A 19896-nucleotide genomic window follows, 5' to 3' on the forward strand; every position below is an offset into this window, starting at 1 on the left:
ACATTTTCTCTGTGTAATAATAAATTTTCACACTTTTCTCACTTTTGGGAGAGGTAATAAAATGTTTAAAGTTAGAATTTTATCCTTTAAGTTATTTTTTTATAATTTCAAAAATTGTTAGTAAGTTTTCAAGAGATTTTAATGATCATTCTTAATTACTGTTTACTTCTACCTGTATATTAAGAACCACAAACCACTTTATTAGTGTTATGCACAGTATTTAGACAATTCACTTATATTTCAATCTTTTTTTATTGCCTCCTGCAATTACAAGTTCCCCTCTGAGGTAATTGTCTTTCCAACCGGAGAAAATGCTTCAAGATTCATTTTAGTTAAGTTTTGCCTAATGTGGAGAACTCTATAAAAGAAAATATTTGGATATTTTACAATAGAAAAATAATCTTAGAGAAAACTGAAGTAGGGAAAAATGTTTTTACAATGAAGGAGATAATCGTAAGATAAGAACCTAAAGATAAAAATGACCAGAAAGTATTGTGTAATAAGACTCGTCCTAGGAGAGCAGGATTACTGGACACATTGTAACTACAGGTGATAAAAGGGACAATGTGTATATGAAAAGCCATAAACTATATTAATACAGAACCTGTTTTTATTGAAATTATACACAGATGGAAAGACCCATAGTATCACTAGTTACCTTCCTTCACCTCAAGAGTATTTGACTCTGAGTTTCTTCACACATGTACAAACTGGTCTCCACTGAGATTTTTGTCCCAAATTAATCTTGCTTAGTCATTTTGCCTTTAAACACTTGTCCTGATTTCTCTCTGTGATCCATCATATTTCTCAGTCAATTTATCGTTATCTATTTTCCCCTTTCCAATGGATTTGAGAGGTATATATATATAATGTAATGTAATGTATAAGAAATAATTTTAGGGAATGAAATACATTTACAGAAAGAAAATCATTGGTGACAAATAAGGTGCCTCTATTCCACTGAGGTTCATCTCAATCCCTGCCTTTAGAGCTAAGCATTCCCCAGCCAATGTACAGGCAAAAGGCACAACAAGTCTCAGCCAAGGAGAAGAGTAGGGGGTTTCCTGGTCGTGATTAGTTGGCATTAATGACATACAGTCATAGCATTTCTGACATTGAGATGGTTCATCGGCTTGGTGCTACATCACAATGAATTCTCCCACAAATATAAGATGGAAGGAATCATCTGCAATTAGAGAAAATATCACTGATGTACATATAGGAAAATGAGAGGTTCCAAGTGTGGGAAAGGTGACTGTAAAAATGCCACACCCATGGTTGACAGTATATAAATGCCCCAGTCTAGGAAGCGACATTTAAACTCAGAACCTTCTCACTGTCACTCAGCTGAACTCCCATCTCCTGCCAACATGTCCTACAGCTGCTGTTCTGGAAACGTCGCCTCCCAGTCCCTTGGGGGCTACGTGCGCTACCCAAGCTTCTCCTGTGGCTCTTCCTCCCCCAGCAACCTGGTCTACCGCACTGACCTCTGCTCTCCCAGCACCTGCCAGCTGGGCTCCTCCCTCTACAGCGGCTGTCAGGAGACCTGCTGTGAGCCCACCAGCTGCCGGACGTCCTGCGTGGTGTCCAGCCCCTGCCAGACGTCCTGCTCCCGCCCGAGGACTTCCACGTTCTGCGGTCCCTGCCAGACGACTTATTCTGGGTCTGTGGGCTGTGGGTCCAGAAGCTGCTACTCTCTGGGCTGTGGGTCCAGTGGCTTCAAACCCCTGGGTTATGGAGTCTGTGGTTTCCCTTCCCTGAGCTATGGATCCAGTTTCTGCCGCCCAACCTACTTCTCCTCCAGGAGCTGTCAGTCATCATGTTACCCAACCTGTGGATCTGGGTTCTGTACATCCACTTGTTAAGGGTGCAGACATTTTGAGGAGTGTGTCGAATCTCTAAACAGGGAACCTATCATCTTCATGATCTTGAGGAAAAAGTCTTCAGTCACCTTTTCTCCAGCCACAAAGCACTGGCCCAAAAACCTGTCTCTAACATATACTGAACTTAACGATTAATTTTATTGGATTAGTTGATAGAATTGGTGGAATGAAATAAATGGTGAGATCAATTAATGGAATTTATGTTAATAAACATGAATTATCGTTAATGAAATAGTGGGATTCTTGTTCATGTATTTATTTTTTATTTATTTTTAAAATAATTTTTAAATGTTTTATTGATTTGTGAGAGAAAGAGGGCGAGAGAGAGAGAGAGAGAGAGAGAACGAGTGGGGAGAGACAGAAAGAGCAGGCACAGAATCCGAAACAGGGTCCAGGCTCTGAGCTGTCAGCACAGAGCCCGACACGGAGCTCGAACTCATGAACTGCGAGATCATGACCTGAGCAGAAGTCAGCTGGTTAACTAACTGAGCCACCCAGGCACCCCTCTTGTTCATGCATTTTATTCACAAGAGATGAAAACCCAAATGAACATAATGTAATAAACTCATTCATTCTGCCTTCCAAATAATATGCTAATTTTATTGTTAGTTTTAACTGGGTAAGGTGTTTGAGTTTTTTTGTTTTTTGGTTTTTTGGTTTGTTTTTTTTTTGTTTTGTTTTGTTTTTGCTTTTTGGGGGGGTATTTAATAAGTCAATTTTTACCATGTCTATGGGAGCAAACTTTGTAAACCTAATAATAGATTGATGAATTTGAGCTAATTTATTTGGGGCTTTAGACATTTATTTCTTTAAAACTTCTTTTCTGGGGCACCTGGGTTGCTCAGTCAGTTGGGCATCCGACTTCGGCTCAAGTCATGATCTCACTGCTCGTGAGTTCGAGCCCCGAGTTGGGCTCTGTGCTGACAGTTCGGAGCCTGGAGCCTGCTTCAGGTTCTGTCTCTGTGTCTCTGCCCCTCCCTTGCTCATGCTCTCTCTCTCTCTCTCTCTCTCTCAAATATAAAATAAAAGATAAAAATTTTTAAAGACACTTCCTTTCTGTAATCCTTTTTTATGCATACCTAAACTTTATATGAATAATAATCTCAAGAGCAGTATAGAGCATATTTCCTCCAAAGGATGCAGGACCTTGGTGTTGGCTGACAAAAGGAAAAAATACATCTGATACATCTAAATTCCTGGACGGTGGCAATTGACCTGGTCAGCTAATTAGGGACCTGGAAAGGAGAATATTAGAATACTGATACAAAGGAATCTGGTGTAGAGGCATGTGGATAGACACACGCAGGTGGACACACAGTGTGTATTTCTTCTTAGTGCCCACCGGAATGCATCAACCGTGGAAGAAACAATCAAGTAGACAAAATGACTCCGCCAGTTGATGTGAGCCTACCTCCATCAGCAGTCCCTACAATGCTGGCAAGATGAACAAGTGCACAAAATGACCCAGAGGCTATGAATGGGTACAGTAACATAAGCAGAATCTACTTACAAAGCTGATACCATTATGCCACCTGTGACTGTCCAATCTCAGTAACGGAGGCTAATGCTAAACTCTCACCATGACATTAGTGCTCAAGGAGACCAACTGGCAGCTTGGTTGCAAGTTGAACGTGGTCCTCTTCTGCCCTGGAAAGATCAGTGTTCCTTCTCAAACATGTAGATATGCATTCAGAGTATGAGTTTGCTTTTTATGCTTACCACAGCAGCGCCATTATTCAGGAGTTAATGAATAGCTCCATCTACCAGCATGGGACTGCTCCCACTGTAGCGACCAATCAGGAAATCCACTTTACAGTAGGGACGGTGTATGTCGAGATCCACAGGTTTTAGCAAAAACCACAGCAGCCTGAAGCTACCTGCCTAATACTGTGTTGGATCAGCGTACTGACTGCAAAACTGAGCATGGAGGCAATGCCTTCAAAAGACTGAGCTCCAAGTATCCACCTACTATTACTTTCAGTGACTCATTTAAAAACTTTGTGCTTCCTATTTCTACAGCTGGAATTTTCAAGGATGGAGACCCAGTTCTCAAAGGCAGACTTCTTAAGGAACACAACAGGCATCTCACTGAACCGTAGCTATGGCTGCTGCCTGAGCTCTTTGGGCTCCTTATTGTCAGGAACCAGAAGGCAAATGAATGAATAAATAAATAAATAAATAAATAAATAAAATAAAAAAGAGTTGTCATCCATCTATCCCTGGGTAGATGACCCTGATCAGTAGAAAGTGCTAATGTTACTGTTACAGTGAGGGAAGGGGGAATACGTGTGCAGCTCAGTGAATCTACTTGGATGGCTCTTAGAACCTCCCGTCCAACTGTGGACATGATTTGTCAAATGCAGTGATTCTCGCAAGAAAAAAGTACATTTATCAGTATTCATGCTTCTCAAGAATAAGTCTTGGGTAACACCATCCGAGAAATCCACCATGACCACCAGAGGCGGTAACGGAGGGCGAGGCAAATGTTTCATGGATGGTGAACGAGGGCGATGGTGAGCACCAGCTAGAGCCACAAGATCAAATGCAGTGACAGGGACTGTGTTTCATGCCACAGCCTTGCCCTTTTATTATTCCCCTTAGGAATAGAGGCCTACCAGAGCCATGGAGACTCTCTCTCCCGACACGTTGACCCTGAAGGTGCCACCAGCAGACTGTGATGGGTACAGATCGGCACTGGAGCTCACATCACATTGCTGCACAAGAGGAATAGCTCTCTGGCTTTGACAAGGGAAGCCAGCTGACAGGCTTTCTCTGTTGGCTTCTTTGGGCTCTGCCTCCCCTTTTAGCCAAGGTCAAGTTTTTCTCATGGCAGTCAGTGACTGAAAGAGGTGGTAGAATGGCTTTGTTCATTCACAGGTGCTACTCTTTTATAAACGTTTTGTTCTTCTATCCCTGTCTCAGTGCCTGCTTCCTGAAGAATACAACTACCAAGTTGTTTCTCTATTTTTTTTGAAATTTGTTGTTTCCACCTAAGTTGATTTTCCTTCAGCCCCCACAATCTCTCTTAGTATTTATTACAGTGCAAATTTATCTGACATAGTGAACCCATTGGAAATTAATGCTCAGTTATTTTACTATTCAAAAGAAAAAGTTGTTCTAGGAGGTGAACCCCAGGTTCTTTTAAAATTTGGGTGATGCAAATGAAAACACAGTAAAACCTTGGTTTGTGAGTATAATTCATTCCAGAAACATGCTTGTATTCCAAAGCACTTGTGTATCGAAGCAAATTTTCTCATAAGAAACAGTGGAAACTCATGTGATTCGTTCCACAACCCAAAAATATTCATATAAAAATTATTATCATACTGTAATAGAATACAAAATAATAAAGAAAATACAAATTATAAAGAAAAATAAACAAATTAACCTGCACTTAACTTTAAAAACCTTCATGGCTGGTGCGAGGGAGATGAGAGAAAGGAGGGTTGCTGTGTAGGATGACTTTCGCTGTCACTAATGGAATCACTGCTATCTATTGGCTCAATGGAATCTTTTTCTTTTTGTGCAAATTTAACAAGGAACCTATCCGATGACACTTGCTTTTGCCTCCTTTTGAAGATTTCACAGAAATGTGACATTGCATTGATGATCACCCACAATCTTGCAGTGAGAGAGAGAGAGAAAGAGAGGAGAGAGAACCATTGGCTCAGTTGTGATCATGTGACATCCGGCATCACATACTACTTATATTGCAAGACATCGCTTATTTATCAAGTTACAATTTAGTACAAATGTTTGCTCATCTTGTGGAACGTTCACAGAACAAGTTACTCACAACCCAAGGTTTTACTGAACGTGAAAATACATTAGATATTATTTGTTTTAAATGGCATTTAGATGAAAAGATCTCCATAGGCTAAAAGTAGATAGAAGAGATACCTAAAATCCCTGTCTTTTCCTTTTTCCCAGATTCCCACATTGTCACCATCACTCCTGCTCCCTCTTCTAATGGCCTGAGTCAATCTCTTCTTGTGACACCGTCTCGAGTCAGTCTTTTTGAGTCTCTTTGCCTTTAAATGTTTGCCTGGCTCCTTCCTATTTCTAGCCACTTCTCATTATGTGTTATTTTTCTTCCCTCCATTGGATGTAAGAAGTTCTGTATAATAATATGTGATAGATGGAGTATGTGATAGATGGAGAATAAATTTGGAGAATGTAAATCAGTGGTGACAAGTAGAATCAATCATTAGAAGCATCCTTATAAAAAATAAATCTATGTCACTTATCACTTGGCACAGTAGAAAAGTGACAGCAAGAATCCCGGAGCGAAGCAAGAATCCCGGAGCGAAGCAAGAATAGATATACATGCAGTCATAGCCAGGGAGAGAAGGAGCTTTCCTGGCTGTAACAGGTTGAGGATCGCTGACAAATAGTTCTGGAATTTCTAAGATAGGAATGATCATTGGCTTTGTGTTATAAAAACAAATTATAGCACCCATAAGTACAACAGGTACGAGTCTAGTCAAGTGCAATGACAGAGAAGATTGATGATTTACACAAATGCAGAAGAGGGTATACAGATGGTATAAGAAGATTGTACCTATACTCTGACTCTGCCATGCCAATTGATGAGTATAAAATACCCCGTGCACAAGATCACCTTAAACCTCAGAATTTTCTCAACTCTCAACATGAGTCACAACTGCTGCTCTGGAAACTTCTCCTCCCCCTCCCTTGGGGCCTACCTGAGCTACCCAGGTTCCTCCTGTGGCTCTTCCTACTCCAACGATCTGGTCTACAGCACTGACCTCTGCTCTCCCAGAATATAGGCAGTGCTCTTCTCTCTGCAGTAGCTGTCAGGACACCTGCTGTGAGCCCCAAAGCTGCCAGACATCCTGCATGGAGTCCAGCCCCTGCCAGACATCCTGCTCCGCTCTGCAGTTCCTGCCAGTCAACTTATCCCGGATCTATGGACTTTGGGTCCAGCAATGGCTTCTTTCTGGCTCATGGATTTAGGAGCAGCCATTCACTGGACTATGGATCCAGTGGTTTCAGACCCTTAGGTTATGGAGTCCATGATTTCTCCTCCCTGAGCTATAGACCCAGTTTCTGCCACTACATTTTGCTTCTAGTAGCCTCCAGCCATCTCGTTTTCAACCTATCTATCTATCTGACTTCCACTAATCAACTTGTTGAGATCTAGTACATTTATGCAAAATCATCAAAATGTAGTTCCATCATGCTCATCATTTCCAGTGGCAACTATCTTAGTCTTTGATCGCCAGTTCCATACCCAATCTTTTTTCCATCAATCATAGTCTAACAGACTGATTCCTGCACCGTTTTAATTTAATGACTTAATTCCAAAATGAGCATAATGTCAGCATTACAGATTGAATTCATGAAAATTTGTTTCCAAATGGATAAAAAGTAAAATAAGTATAACCCAATAAACTAATGCATTCTGGCATTGAAATATTTGTATGTTATTATTTATACATTATTGACCAGAGTTTGTGTTAAGTTTGATGTGGCTGTTTTAATAAGAGCTCAATTTGCATCTCAGAGTAAATTTTGGAAGTCTGGATTTGGTCTAATTTCTTCCGACTATGGATATTTTTCTCATTCAAACTATAGTTACTGGACATCCATATTTTATAGTTTTGTTTTAAGTTTATTTGTTTGTTTTTTTTTTAATTTTTTTTAACGTTTATTTATTTTTGAGACAGAGAGAGACACAGCATGAACGGGGGAGGGGCAGAGAGAGAGGGAAACACAGAATCGGAAGCAGGCTCCAGGCTCTGAGCCATCAGCCCAGAGCCCGACGCGGGGCTCGAACTCACGGACCGCGAGATCGTGACCTGAGCCGAAGTCGGACGCTTAACCGACTGAGCCACCCAGGCGCCCCTAAGTTTATTTGTTTTGAGAGAGAGAGAGACCGAGCAAGAGAGTGTACTCAAGCAGGGGAAGGGTACAGAGAGGGAAAGAGAGAATCCTAAGCAGACTCTGCACTATAATGACCCGAGGCAAAACCAGGAATCAGATGCTTAATCAACTGAGCCACCCAGGTGGCCCAATATATTTTACAGTTTTAGGTCTTATGAATAAAGTTCTGAGACTTAGGGTATATTTTGTGTCTTTCAAAAAAATGGATTTTATCTATGTGTACAGACAGAATGTGACTATGTAGTTGACAGATTCATCAGGAACTTCATTAACAATAATAACATTTAGGTTTACGTGGTTAGTATGATAAATGAAAGAAAAACTAAAAGCCAGTTTAAAAAGATGTAAGAGTCTTAAATTCTAATGAGCTTACCCAAATCTTATTTTAAAATGGCCAGATTCATGCATCTGATGATGAGGGTCCAATGTCATTCCACTTTTCTATATGTATGGAAAGATATTCTTGGTGGGGAAAATGTGTCTGATGCCCTATTAGTGCTTTAGTCAAGCCCAAACTAAATATAGGTGAAAAAAAAAGCTTTTTATGGCAACAGACTTGACTATTTCATTTGGATGTCACTATAAAGTTGGGGACACTATATGTTTACTCTTTGGGTAACATTCTCAGCTTTCACAGGCTAAATAGCTAAAGAAGCCCCTGTGAGACTAAAATAGCAGCACGTCCCAAGGAATAAAAACAAGTTACAAAAAGACATTATCCTTATATAGTGCCATAATCAGGGTTCAAAGAATATCCTACTCATTATTTCCTTAGACCCTCAGATAGATCTAGGAAAAGACTATTTTTAAAATTCAGGTGTTTTAAGTAGGAGGAAATGAATACAATTGAGGTGTTTTAAGTAGGAGGATCAGAAACTTCGCTAGTCATGACAACCAAAATTGTCTCTCCAGATATTGCCCAGTATTCCTTGGAGGATAGAAGGCACAACTGCTCTTGTTTGAGGAACTGTTTATCTAAACTAACGCATGGAGAGAAAGAGAGGTGAAAAGAATTTATGCAAATATGGACCATAGCGAAAAGATTGAACATACTTGTCTTTGGAATCCTAAAACAGGTACGAGAGAGAATTGGGGAGATAATATGTTGGGGAGAAACCACTAAAAATTTTCAAAAACAAAGTCAATAAACAGTGCCAACTAAAAGTTAGATAAAAATCGAGAAAATACATCTACACGCTAGTAAAACTCATGAACACCAGTGACAGGAATGTTTCTAGGAAACCTGAGAAAGAAAGCTAATTTCCTTCTAAAAAGGAAAAAAAAAAGTGATGATGGGACTAAAATATGAATTATTTACAAAGATAATTGAATGAAATATTCAAAATTCTGAAAGAACACAGATGTCATCCTAGTATGCTATGCTCAATCAATGTGTGTTTCAAAACTGAAGATAATTTCAGACAACGAAAAATTCAAGAGAATATCTAAGCAGCAGACTGGCAAACAAAAAATATGTACTAGATGTTGTCTGTTATTGAGGAGGAAAAAGTCTGGAATCCAGATATGAGCTACATTCTTCTCCTTTTTTAAAAACCATTATGTTTTTTTGGTTACGGTATGGCTTCCCAGTGGACATATTTACTGGGATACAAATGACCCCTAGCCAACATTGGGCAAATATAATAAAAATACCTTCTAGATAACCCATAGACAACACATCTTCTGATGGCATAAATCTTAATATCCCAAGTCATGGTTTTTAAGCTCCTGGCTACTTGTTAAGATGATTAATTAGAGTTGAATCTTCCAGATGGTTAGTAACAGGATGAAAAGCAACTCCCATAAAATAATTAGATGGGTGGCAAAAGTAGGATCTAAAGTATATGATGGGAATCTGTTGGTTCCACAAACCACAGATAGGAAAAAAATTAGGTAGAAAACAGAGATGGGAATCAAATACCTATTTGGAAGCCATTAGTTCCCCAACTCAGAGCCAGCATTTTAATATAAAATATCCCAATAATTTTAAATGTGGATAAATAATTCTACTTTAGGAAAAAAAAACTAGCGTGGAGGTGTACATTGTGCCAATATGATACCTGAACTGCATTTGGTACATGGGATTAGCCCTTTGAAGAAGGGATCCCAGATGGCACTCTGCCATTGAGGTTGGGTGAAAAGATGAGCACCTAGGAAGTGAATCTCATCAGACACCTAATGTGATGATGCCTTGATCTTGGATGTCCCTGCTTCCAGAACTGTAAGAAATAAATGTTTGTTGTGTATAAGTGACTCAGTCTGTGATATTCTGTATAGTAGCTGGGATGGACTAAGACAGGTTATCTGTATATATATATATATATATATATATATATATATATACATTTTTTTTTTCAAATTGGCAACATTTGGAGATGTTCTAGCTATGTTCTAGCATTTTTCACTACTTTATAAGCATCTGATTCTTGATTTTGGTTCAGGTCATGATCTCACGGTTCATGAGATTGAGCATTTACTTTTTCCCCTCACCTCAACTGATAAATACTCTGATTCTCTTCTCATGGGCTCAAATTGGTCTCCATCTGTAACTCTGTTCTGATGTACTGTTCTTTTATCTTGCTTCCAAATACTTGTCCTGGATCCTTTCTGTTCCAAGCCTTTCTCCATTCAACTTGTAACATTGTTAGGCCTTCATCCAGTATGAGATACTCTGTATTAATATTTAATACTTGGAAAATAATTTTTGGATAAAAATGAATGAATTAAAACAAGTAGTTTTTCGATTTTTAGAAGGTTTTTTGGCAAGGTCAAAGCTATGCCTATAACCGAAAGAAAGAAAGAAAGAAAGAAAGAAAGAAAGAAAGAAAGAAAGAAAAGAGAGAAAGGTGATGTCATTTTAATCTCCACCCTTAGAAGGAACCCCAGCCAAACCAGAATCGGATACAGGTACAGCATATACCAGGAAGAAAAGGAGGGGCATTCTCGGCCAAGATGACATGGCCATTAATGCAAAACGGTCATAACATTTCTGACATAAGAATAATTCATTGGCTTTGTGTTATAACAAAATTTATTATAGTCCTCATAAATGCAGTAAGTGCGAAACTACGCAGCTGCAATTACAGAGAAGATGATTGAGTTAATACTATGCAAATGAAGGAGTACAAACATAGGGATGATGCCCTTGTCACTTTCGACACCTGCAGCTGAGAGTATATAAATGCCACCGTCCCGGAGGTAGAATAGACCTCAGAATATTCTCAGTGTGAATTCAGGATTCTCTGTGTTTTCTCAGCTGAACTCACATCTCCTATGAACATGGGCTTCAGCTGCTGCTCCGGAAACTTCTCCTCCCCCTCCCTTGGGGGCTACCTGCGCTACCCAAGTTCTTTCTACCCCAGCAACCTGGTCTACTGCGCTGACCTCTGCTCTCCCAGCCCCTGCCAGCTGGGCTCCTCCCTCTACAGCTGCTGTCAGGAGACCTCCTGTGAGCCCACCAGCTGCCGGACGTCCTGCGTGGTGTCCAGCCCCTGCCAGATGTCCTGCTCCCGCCCAAGGACCTCCACATTCGGCAGTCCCTGCTGGATGACTTATGCTGGGCCCAGAGGCTTCAGACCCCAGGGTTATGGAGTCCGTGGCTTCCCCACCTTGAGCTATGGATCCACATTCTGCCACCCAACCTATTTTGGTTTTCGGCATCTCCAGCCATTTTGCTACAAACCAATCTATGGATCTGGCTTCCACAGATTAACTTGTTGAATGTCTGGATCTTTTTGCAGAATGTTAACTATTTTTTTTTTTTCACAAGAAACAACTCTCTATGGTCTCCAGAGACTAATTCCTCACCCTTTCTGTGGCCACGAGCTTAGCTTTCAGATTGGTTCTTGCCATATGTAAAACTAAGCAATAAACGTAAGATTTCAATCATATAGCTCTATTGGTGATGGAAATCATACAATTATTGCATACACAATCCCTGCTTGGGATTCTCTCTCTCCCTCTCTCTCTGTCCTGTCCTGCTTATTCTCACTCTCTCTGTCCCTTAAAATAAATAAATAAACTTTAAAAAAAGCTTTAAAGTTTTTGTCTTTAGATATTTTCCTTTTTATATAAACTGTATAAATGAGTATCTCAAGATCTATAAAAATCTAATCTCTTAAATCACGTGAGACCCTGTATCTCTCTTCATAGGAGAAGAAAAGCACAAAAGTTGGTAGATATATGCAAAATGCAGAGGGAAAGAATAAAATTTAGGTACAATGGTAGGTTTGCACATGAAAAAAATTAAATGTAAATCTAACTTGTGACTGTATATTTTCAGGAACTACTAAATATAAATGTTGAATAACTTCCATGAGACTCATCCAATATTACTTGGGGAAAGTAACCAAAGTAACTCACTGAATCCCAGTGAGTACATTTTGATTGAATTAATTTCTTTATGGTATATAAGAAGGAAACCAATCATGCTTGGTGTAAAGATTTTTGGATCAGCTTGTGTGGGTATTTACCCTAATGTTCTCCAATGACTTCAACTACATAGCTGAGAACCACAGCCTTAATGTCAAGAAAAAATGGAGATCCTTTATTTCTATTTTGTTATAGACGTGTGCTAATCTTTTTTAGGCCATGTACTCCAGAAAACAATATGTTGATATGTGAGACACAGTTTGATAAAAAGATAAATCTAATAATCAAAAAGAACTATCTTTGAGTTACGCTAAATAAATCTTCAAGTAGATTTTCAAGTCATTGTTTCTTTAGAATCTTGAACAGCACTCAGAAGGAGATATATTTTATGTGCTAAATTTCTTTTAAACATGAGGCAATGGAAGCTCAAAGTAAGTCAAGGTCTGGCCAAAGATCCCAGGTTTATGGAGAAATCAATGTTCACAATTTCCTGAAAGTTGGAGCATACTATGAAAAGCAAAAACAGAATTAGTATGGGTTGGAACAGAGGAAGTTTGGGAAAATAAAATGAAATGAACAAAGCAGAGATCTATAAAGTTGGCTGGTATGTTTATGAATAATTAATAATGCGTGCACATTACTCTGTCATTTTTCAGTCTGAGTTTTGAGTGACAATAATCCTAGGTTTCATAGTCACCTATTAAATTTACTTGAACAGATTTCTAGTGATAATCTTCCATGTTTATTGTCTATTCTAAATAATTTTGCATATATCACAGAATGAATATTCTTACCAATCACCCTCATATATAGAAACTTAATGTGATATTTATACCAAATATAACTTTTGATAGCATTAGACTAGACAGTTTAATCACTCTTATGAATAAAAGCTTTAGTAAGACTTAAGAAAATAATCTATACATAAACTCTGGAGTACTATCAGCTACGAATTGCTAGATCGAATTAGGACAAGTTTTAAGTCAAAATAAATGGTGTTTGGGCTACTTTCTTCCTGAGTTGTCCACTGAATCCAAAAATGTTAATGGGCTATTGGTGTGAATGAATAGAATCAGATTTCAGGGCTTCATTTTTAAGGAGCTGGGAATACAGGTAAACATTCTGGGCTTTGAAAGATTCTACCAGAATTTTATGAGTATGCAAACATAGAGTGTGTTTCATAGGAACTGAAGGCAACCTTCGACTTGCATCAGTGTTTATGATATTGAGAGTGTTAGTAATCTTACCTCAGCTTGGCATAACCAGAATAAATCCTTGCAAAAATAGACCCATTCAGAGCCTCAAATTACCTGTGGTAGTTGATTAAAATTTACTAAGGCTATAAACAGGCAAAAACCAAGAGACAACACAGAGCATAAGCAAACTTACAGAGTATCTAGATAATGTACATATTAGAAATGTACAGAAAAATAACTGCGGTTATTATTTTTAAGCAATTAAAGACAAGAGTTAAGAGTTTTGGCAAAATACTAGAATATATAAAAATGAGCATAAAAACACTAAAACTGGGGGTGTCTGGGTGGCTCAGTCGGTTGAGTGTCTGACTTCAGCTCAGGTCATGATCTCACAGTTCATGGGTTCGAACCCCACATCGGGCTCTGTGCTGACAGCTCAGAGCCTGGAGCCTGCTTCACGTTCTGTGTCTCCCTCTCTCTCTGCCCCTCTCCCGCTCACGGACTGTCGCTCAAAAATAAATAAATGTAATTTAAAAAACATACTAAAACTGTAAGATACAATAACTAAAATGAACCAATTCAAATGAATTCAAAGGCACACTAGAACAGTCTGAAACTCTGGGCCAGCCTCGTCCTCAGCTGAAATAGAGAATAAAATAATGAGCTCAGATCTGAGTGTCAACATATCTGGTGGGAGTGTGGGCAAAGTGGAGATGCATTCAAACTGGTTGAAACTGGGGACAGTCCTGCTTAACTCAATTCTTTAATGAAGCTTACTGTTAAGTCCTTTGCCTTTCTAACATGCAGAGCGAAGGACTTAGGTTCTCTGGAAAACAATAAAGGAATATAGTTGCATATGTTTATTTTGTGTGTGCATATGTATTGATCATATAATCATATGTGTTTATAACTACAATTGTGACTCTATAAATATAAGTATCTCTATTTCAAAATCCACTGGTCTTTTGTTTATAATGTCTATAATGTAATAAAGCATTATAAAAAATTTCAAGGAGCATGTAAATGTTACACAATCAAAACTATCCATGGAAGCAAGTTCACATTTACTACAAATATTAGAATTAGTTGGCACAGACTTGAAAGAGACTATGATGAACATGTGAATAATTAAGAAAAAGATGGAAGCAATTAATAAACACATGGGAATTATAAGAGATGGAAATAATTAAAAAAAAACTAATGGATATCTCTAAACAGAAAGTTAAAGGCTTAAAATTAAGTAAAGACATAAAATTAAAATAGGATTATGAGACTATTTGACAAAACGGAAGTAAGGATAAGTGAACTTGAAAATAGGTTTTTAAAAAATATATATTATCCAAACTAAGCTACACAGAGAAATAAAGATTGAAAAAGGAGGCAGAGTAAAGATTTGGAAACTTGTTGAAAAACATAGGGCAATCTAAAAACTGTGTAAGAGAAGTCCCATAAAAAAAATTGAGCAGAAAAAAAAAACTACAGTAAAAACTTTTGTACATTTGCCTAACAACAAACAAAATAACAGCAAACAAATCAATAAAACTTCCAATTTACAAATCCAAGAATCTTAGCATACTTGAATCAAGAGAGATCCACACTAGGCGCATTATAGTGAATTGATTAAAAGCAAAGATAAAAAGAAAATCATAAATTAGCTAGGGGAAAAGGAAACATTACATATGGGGAATAGTGATAAGAAATACAGCTAATGTTCTTAACACCAGAAGAACATGGAATGATTTTTTTTTCTTTAAGTTTATTCATTTTGAGAGAAAGAGAGAGAGAGCATGAATAAGGGAGGGGCAGAGAGAGGGGGAGAGAAAATTCCAAGCAGGCTCCATGCTGACACAGCACAGAACCTGATGCAGGGCTTGAACCCAGGAAGCGTGAGATCATGACCTGAGCTGAAATTAAGAGTCCGACATCCAACCCATTGAGCCACCCATGTGTCCCTGGAGTGATATTTTTAAAAGGCTGAAAAGAAAAAGAAAATTCAGCTTCCTAGAATTTTATATCAGTTCAAAATATCCTTCAAAAATGAAAGAAAAAGAAAAATATTTTCAGAAAATTTGTATCCTCCAACTATAAAATCATTAATTTGGGGGCACCTGATTGGCTCAGTTGGTTGAGCATCGGACTTCAGCTCAGGTCATGATCTCACGGTCCATGAGTTCAAGCCCTGCGTCGGGCTCTGTGCTGACAGCTCAGAGCCTGGAACCTGTTTCAGATTCTGTGTCTCCCTCTCTCTCTCTGCCCCTCCCCTGCTTGTGCTCTGTCTCTGTCTCTCTCAAAAATAAATAAGCATTAGGGAAAAAAAATCATTAAAAGTAATTTCTAGAAGTGTGTGCAATTGAAAAAATAAGTACTATAATCAGTGCATGGCACTGCTCAGATCAGAAACAATTAGCTCCATATCTCAAGAATGCAGACTCAGGGAAAAGAAAAAAAAAAGGATGCAGACTCACAAACAAACAAAAAATGCAAGTCAATATTGCCATAGTAAACAGCACACATAGTTTGAAACTGTCCAGTTGTATAGTGTTGACAAATAATTTAGGGTTTTTTTTTTTCTTAAAAAAAAAAAAGAAAACTCTCTCTGGAGGTCAGTAGTGTGCAGTCTTGATCAATAAACAAGCAGACCAGGATCTGAGTACATGGGAAGTCTCCTTCAACTGGATTCCATTCAATCACTGTTATATGAAGTAGAATTAGAGATAAGAATTAACTGGAAGGGAATGAGGTTACAAGCCTCTTTGGTGCAGAAGATCTGAATTAAGACTTGGTACTCTTTGAAAACATATTTATTTAACTTTCCATTTTGTCTAAGAGTAGTTCTGAAGCCTATTCATCTTGTGGTTAGTAACTCCTAAGTTTGTCACGAGGGCTATTTTGAAAAAGCATTTGGAAGTCACTAAGAATGAGAAAGACGAAGACACATCCCTTAGTTGCTGGAGAGAAAGGAAAGAAAAGTTAATTCTGCTTTGGAATATATAAAAATAAATATTCTTCCAAATGATTATATAAATTTTCTGAAGCTATTTGTCACCTATTTTCCTATATGATTTTTTAAATGAAATAAATAACTTTATTAGTTTTCACAAAATCCGAATTTTGACCTTGTTGGCTTTGTCTGTTTCATGTTGATTTCTATTTCATTGACTTCTATTCTTGTCTTTATAATTTCCTATCTTAAAATTTCTTTTGGTTTCAATTTTTATTCTTTTTTCAAGCTTCCTCAGGTAGAGTACTAAAATTTTATTTCAAGCTTTCTTGTATGTTTGTATATACATTAAAATTTAAATGTTTCCTTCTTAGCAGCTGTATCTCCCCAATTTTACTGAGTTATATCACCGTTATCATGCATTTCAAAATATTTCCCAATTTCATTGTTTTTTTTTCTTCAATGTTTGGATTATAATCAATGGTATTTATTAGTTTATAATCATATGAGGTTTTAAGTTAAAAGTTTGTTTTATTTGTGCCTTATCTCTACTGATTTTTAACTTTTAAACAACATATTTCCAGCACTAAACTGAATAACCCAAATTTAAACTCTAAAGCCAGCTTTTAAGAGAGAATTTATTTTAAGAGATTAGCTTCTCTAAATGAAATTTACATGATTTAAATCTAATAAACGTCTTAATCCACAAATAATATGGTGGTTTCTTATTTGTTTATTTTCTACTTTTGTTTTGTTGTATATTTGTGAAATTGAAATGAAAGATTCTATTTTTCTGTGAAAGGGCTTTGAAAGGTTGTGTATGCAAGGTGTGAAGGTGCAGGTTTCTCTGACAATAAATCTGAGGAGCAGAGGAGAGTTGAATTCACTCAATGAACAGCTGACCATGTATCTGTGCTGGCAGAGTGAAGGAATTAAGAAGTTGCCACATAACACCAGGAATGTAGAAAGCAAGGAAATAAGTTTATATGGTTTGGTCCATTAAAAAGAAAAGAAGTAAATAGAAAACTGCCATGTGTTTGTAAAATTGAGAGAAGGCTACCTATGAGCTTTCAATAACTAAAACTGAATTTATCTCATTTTGGTTAAAGGCGTCTGCATTTTGCATTCCAACAACCAGTTTCAAGCCTGATTCATTTATCTAAGCGTGTATGACGTTATCACTGAAGCCAGGTGAGAAGGTCAGGTTCAGAAGACATGGATTCCATCTTGGTGCCTTCCCAAATGGGCTTCTAGAACAGCCCAGATGTCTGCTTCCGTTGTATCTCGACCTGAGGTTCAGTTATTTTATGATTCCTTTCTAAACTTTTATAAATATAGTATATCAGGAAACGATAAGCTGTTAAAAATAGGGCTTATTGTAAATGAGCCAAACCTAAAAATAAAGTGATAACTTTGCACAGAGCCAGGGAATCTTTAAAGAAATTTTCTGTGCGTTTTTTCATCATACTCACAAGCATCCCAGTGTAGCATTCACTCATGATAGTCTAACGTCCTTTTAGCATATAAGAAAATAGAAGCTCTAGGAGAAACATAGACTTGCCAAATGTGCCATTTCTTAGAGGAAATACAAATGTCCCACTCTCTTCCTGGATGCATTAAATATGAGAGACATAGTGACTGTAGAGATCACCACGTCAAACTTAACTTGTTGTATAGACATGGATCTTGAGACCTACAAGAGTTAGTTTCTAAGTCTCACAGAAAGTTAATGGCAATGCTAAGGATAGACCCCTGGTTCCTAAGTTTCATTTTAATGCAATTTCAATTGTGCCATGTAATCTCATCTTCTCTCTCCTCCAGTCATCCTCTTCTTTCTCCCGCTCCCCATTATCATCATGAGTTTCTGGGTCCTAATCTCCTCTTAGAAGGATACCAGTCATGTTGGATCAGAGCCCACCCATTTAACCTCATTTTCCCTTAATTACCTCTTTAAAGGTCCCATCTCCAAATACAGTTACATTATGAGGTTCTTAGGGGTTAGAGATCCAACATGGGAATGTTGACGGGAGGGGCACAAATCAGCTCCTAATACCCATTTTGGACAATGTTGTGACCATGCAAGACCATGAGGCAACAAACACAAGACTCAAAGTCATCATGTTGAGGACAGTGGAATAGAAGAGGTAAAAAAAACTCACCATTAGATTGCTTGAGAAATGATCATGGTTTCGACACTGTCACTGGGAAATCTAAAGGGATTGAAATTTTGAGAGAAAATGTAGAAAATTTCATTTGGCTTTCCCTGACAGAAATAGAAAGGGCGGTGTCCAGTACTCTTCTATGAACTTAATTTTATTTTGCTTATAACTTCCACGATTTTTTAAAATAGAATAATCCACATAATCCCCACATGCACATTCCCACATGGGGGCCACAGTCATTCTAGAGATACAGAACATGGACAAAATAGCCTTAACACGGAGGAGTATTTTTTGGCTAAATTGGAGCTATCGCTGATGATTAAAAACATTACCTGGTTAAAAACGTAAAAGTGGTTTTCTGGCTCCAGGAAATACTCTAGTTATTTATTTAGAGAGAGAGAGTGAGAGTAGGGGAGGAAGGGAGGGGCAGAGAGGGAGGGAGAGAGAGAGAATCCCAAGCAGGCTTCCTGCTGTCAGCGCAGAGTCGAACACAGGGCTAGATCTCACAAACCGTGAGGTCATGACGTGAGCTGAGAACAAGAGCCAGGTGCTTAATGACTGAACCCCCCAAGTGCCCAGCAAACAACCTTCTAAAGGCAAATCAGGGAGAGATTCAATAGTCATTACACCGCAATATAATGCAATACACACAGCTGGCAATTACAATGTTGAGGCAGTGCATTTGTAATAGCACAACTGATACTTAGGTTAAATACAATGTCCCATTTAAGGATATCAGCATCAAAGTATAAAAACTATCATTGCATATCAAGAAATTGTCTCAATCCCGTATAAAAGCTGCTCCCAAAACAGCCAACACCTACGTCCAAGTCTTCTGCAACACTCTGAGTTTACCAGGATCAAAGTAAGGTTCCCTCTATATTCCAGCAACAATTATTCTAGGTCTTGTTTCCTTGTAGTCCTGCTCTCTACCAAAGTGCTACTAGATTTCCTATAGGTCCTACCACTACCAGACTTCCAAGTTTCTCTTGCTGTATTTCGTGCCGATCTGTTACACCCACTGGCTGTGTATATTTTGAACTCAAGAATCAGTTCCCAGGTTCCTGCTGCCTAAGCGATTCTATTTCCAGGAATTGGCAGTCATCTTTTTTACCAGCCAGCATGTGGTTCAGATTTCTAGGGATTGATGTATTTAGTTTCCCAGGAAACTCATCATGAGTCATTTCTATGCAATTGATTTCACCAATTCCTATTTATTTATTCTTGTCACATTGATGATTGCAGATAACAGCTTTGTTACCCTTCAACCTTGACTCCCATATTTTTTATTAGTCATGCCTCGGTACTATGTTGTTAAACATCTTGTCGATACCAGTCAGTTCTCAAAATAATATTCATTTGACTCTGCTCATAGGAAATGTATGATCAACAAATGTTCCATTATATTTTTTTTCAAAAAAGAATGCATTCATTTA

General features: G+C 38.1%; 2 protein-coding genes across 2 annotated transcripts; both read left to right on the forward strand.

Annotated features, from left to right (window-relative positions):
- Nucleotides 1–1325: 1325 nt before the first annotated feature.
- On the forward strand, nucleotides 1326–1865 carry LOC124527167 (keratin-associated protein 13-1-like). Its single transcript, XM_047100415.1, has one exon. It carries the CDS (start codon nucleotides 1371–1373, stop codon nucleotides 1863–1865), a length of 495 nt encoding a protein of 164 aa, XP_046956371.1. The 5' UTR covers nucleotides 1326–1370.
- A 9204-nt stretch (nucleotides 1866–11069) lies between these two features.
- Nucleotides 11070–11510, forward strand: LOC124527071 (keratin-associated protein 13-2-like). The gene has a single exon (XM_047100334.1). It carries the CDS (start codon nucleotides 11070–11072, stop codon nucleotides 11508–11510), a length of 441 nt encoding a protein of 146 aa, XP_046956290.1.
- Nucleotides 11511–19896: the final 8386 nt, after the last annotated feature.

The sequence above is a fragment of the Lynx rufus genome, unplaced genomic scaffold, assembly GCF_022079265.1.
Source record: "Lynx rufus isolate CCGP_SWC_20201006 ecotype Redwood Valley unplaced genomic scaffold, mLynRuf1.p SCAF_5, whole genome shotgun sequence".
Lineage (NCBI taxonomy): Eukaryota > Metazoa > Chordata > Mammalia > Carnivora > Felidae > Lynx > Lynx rufus.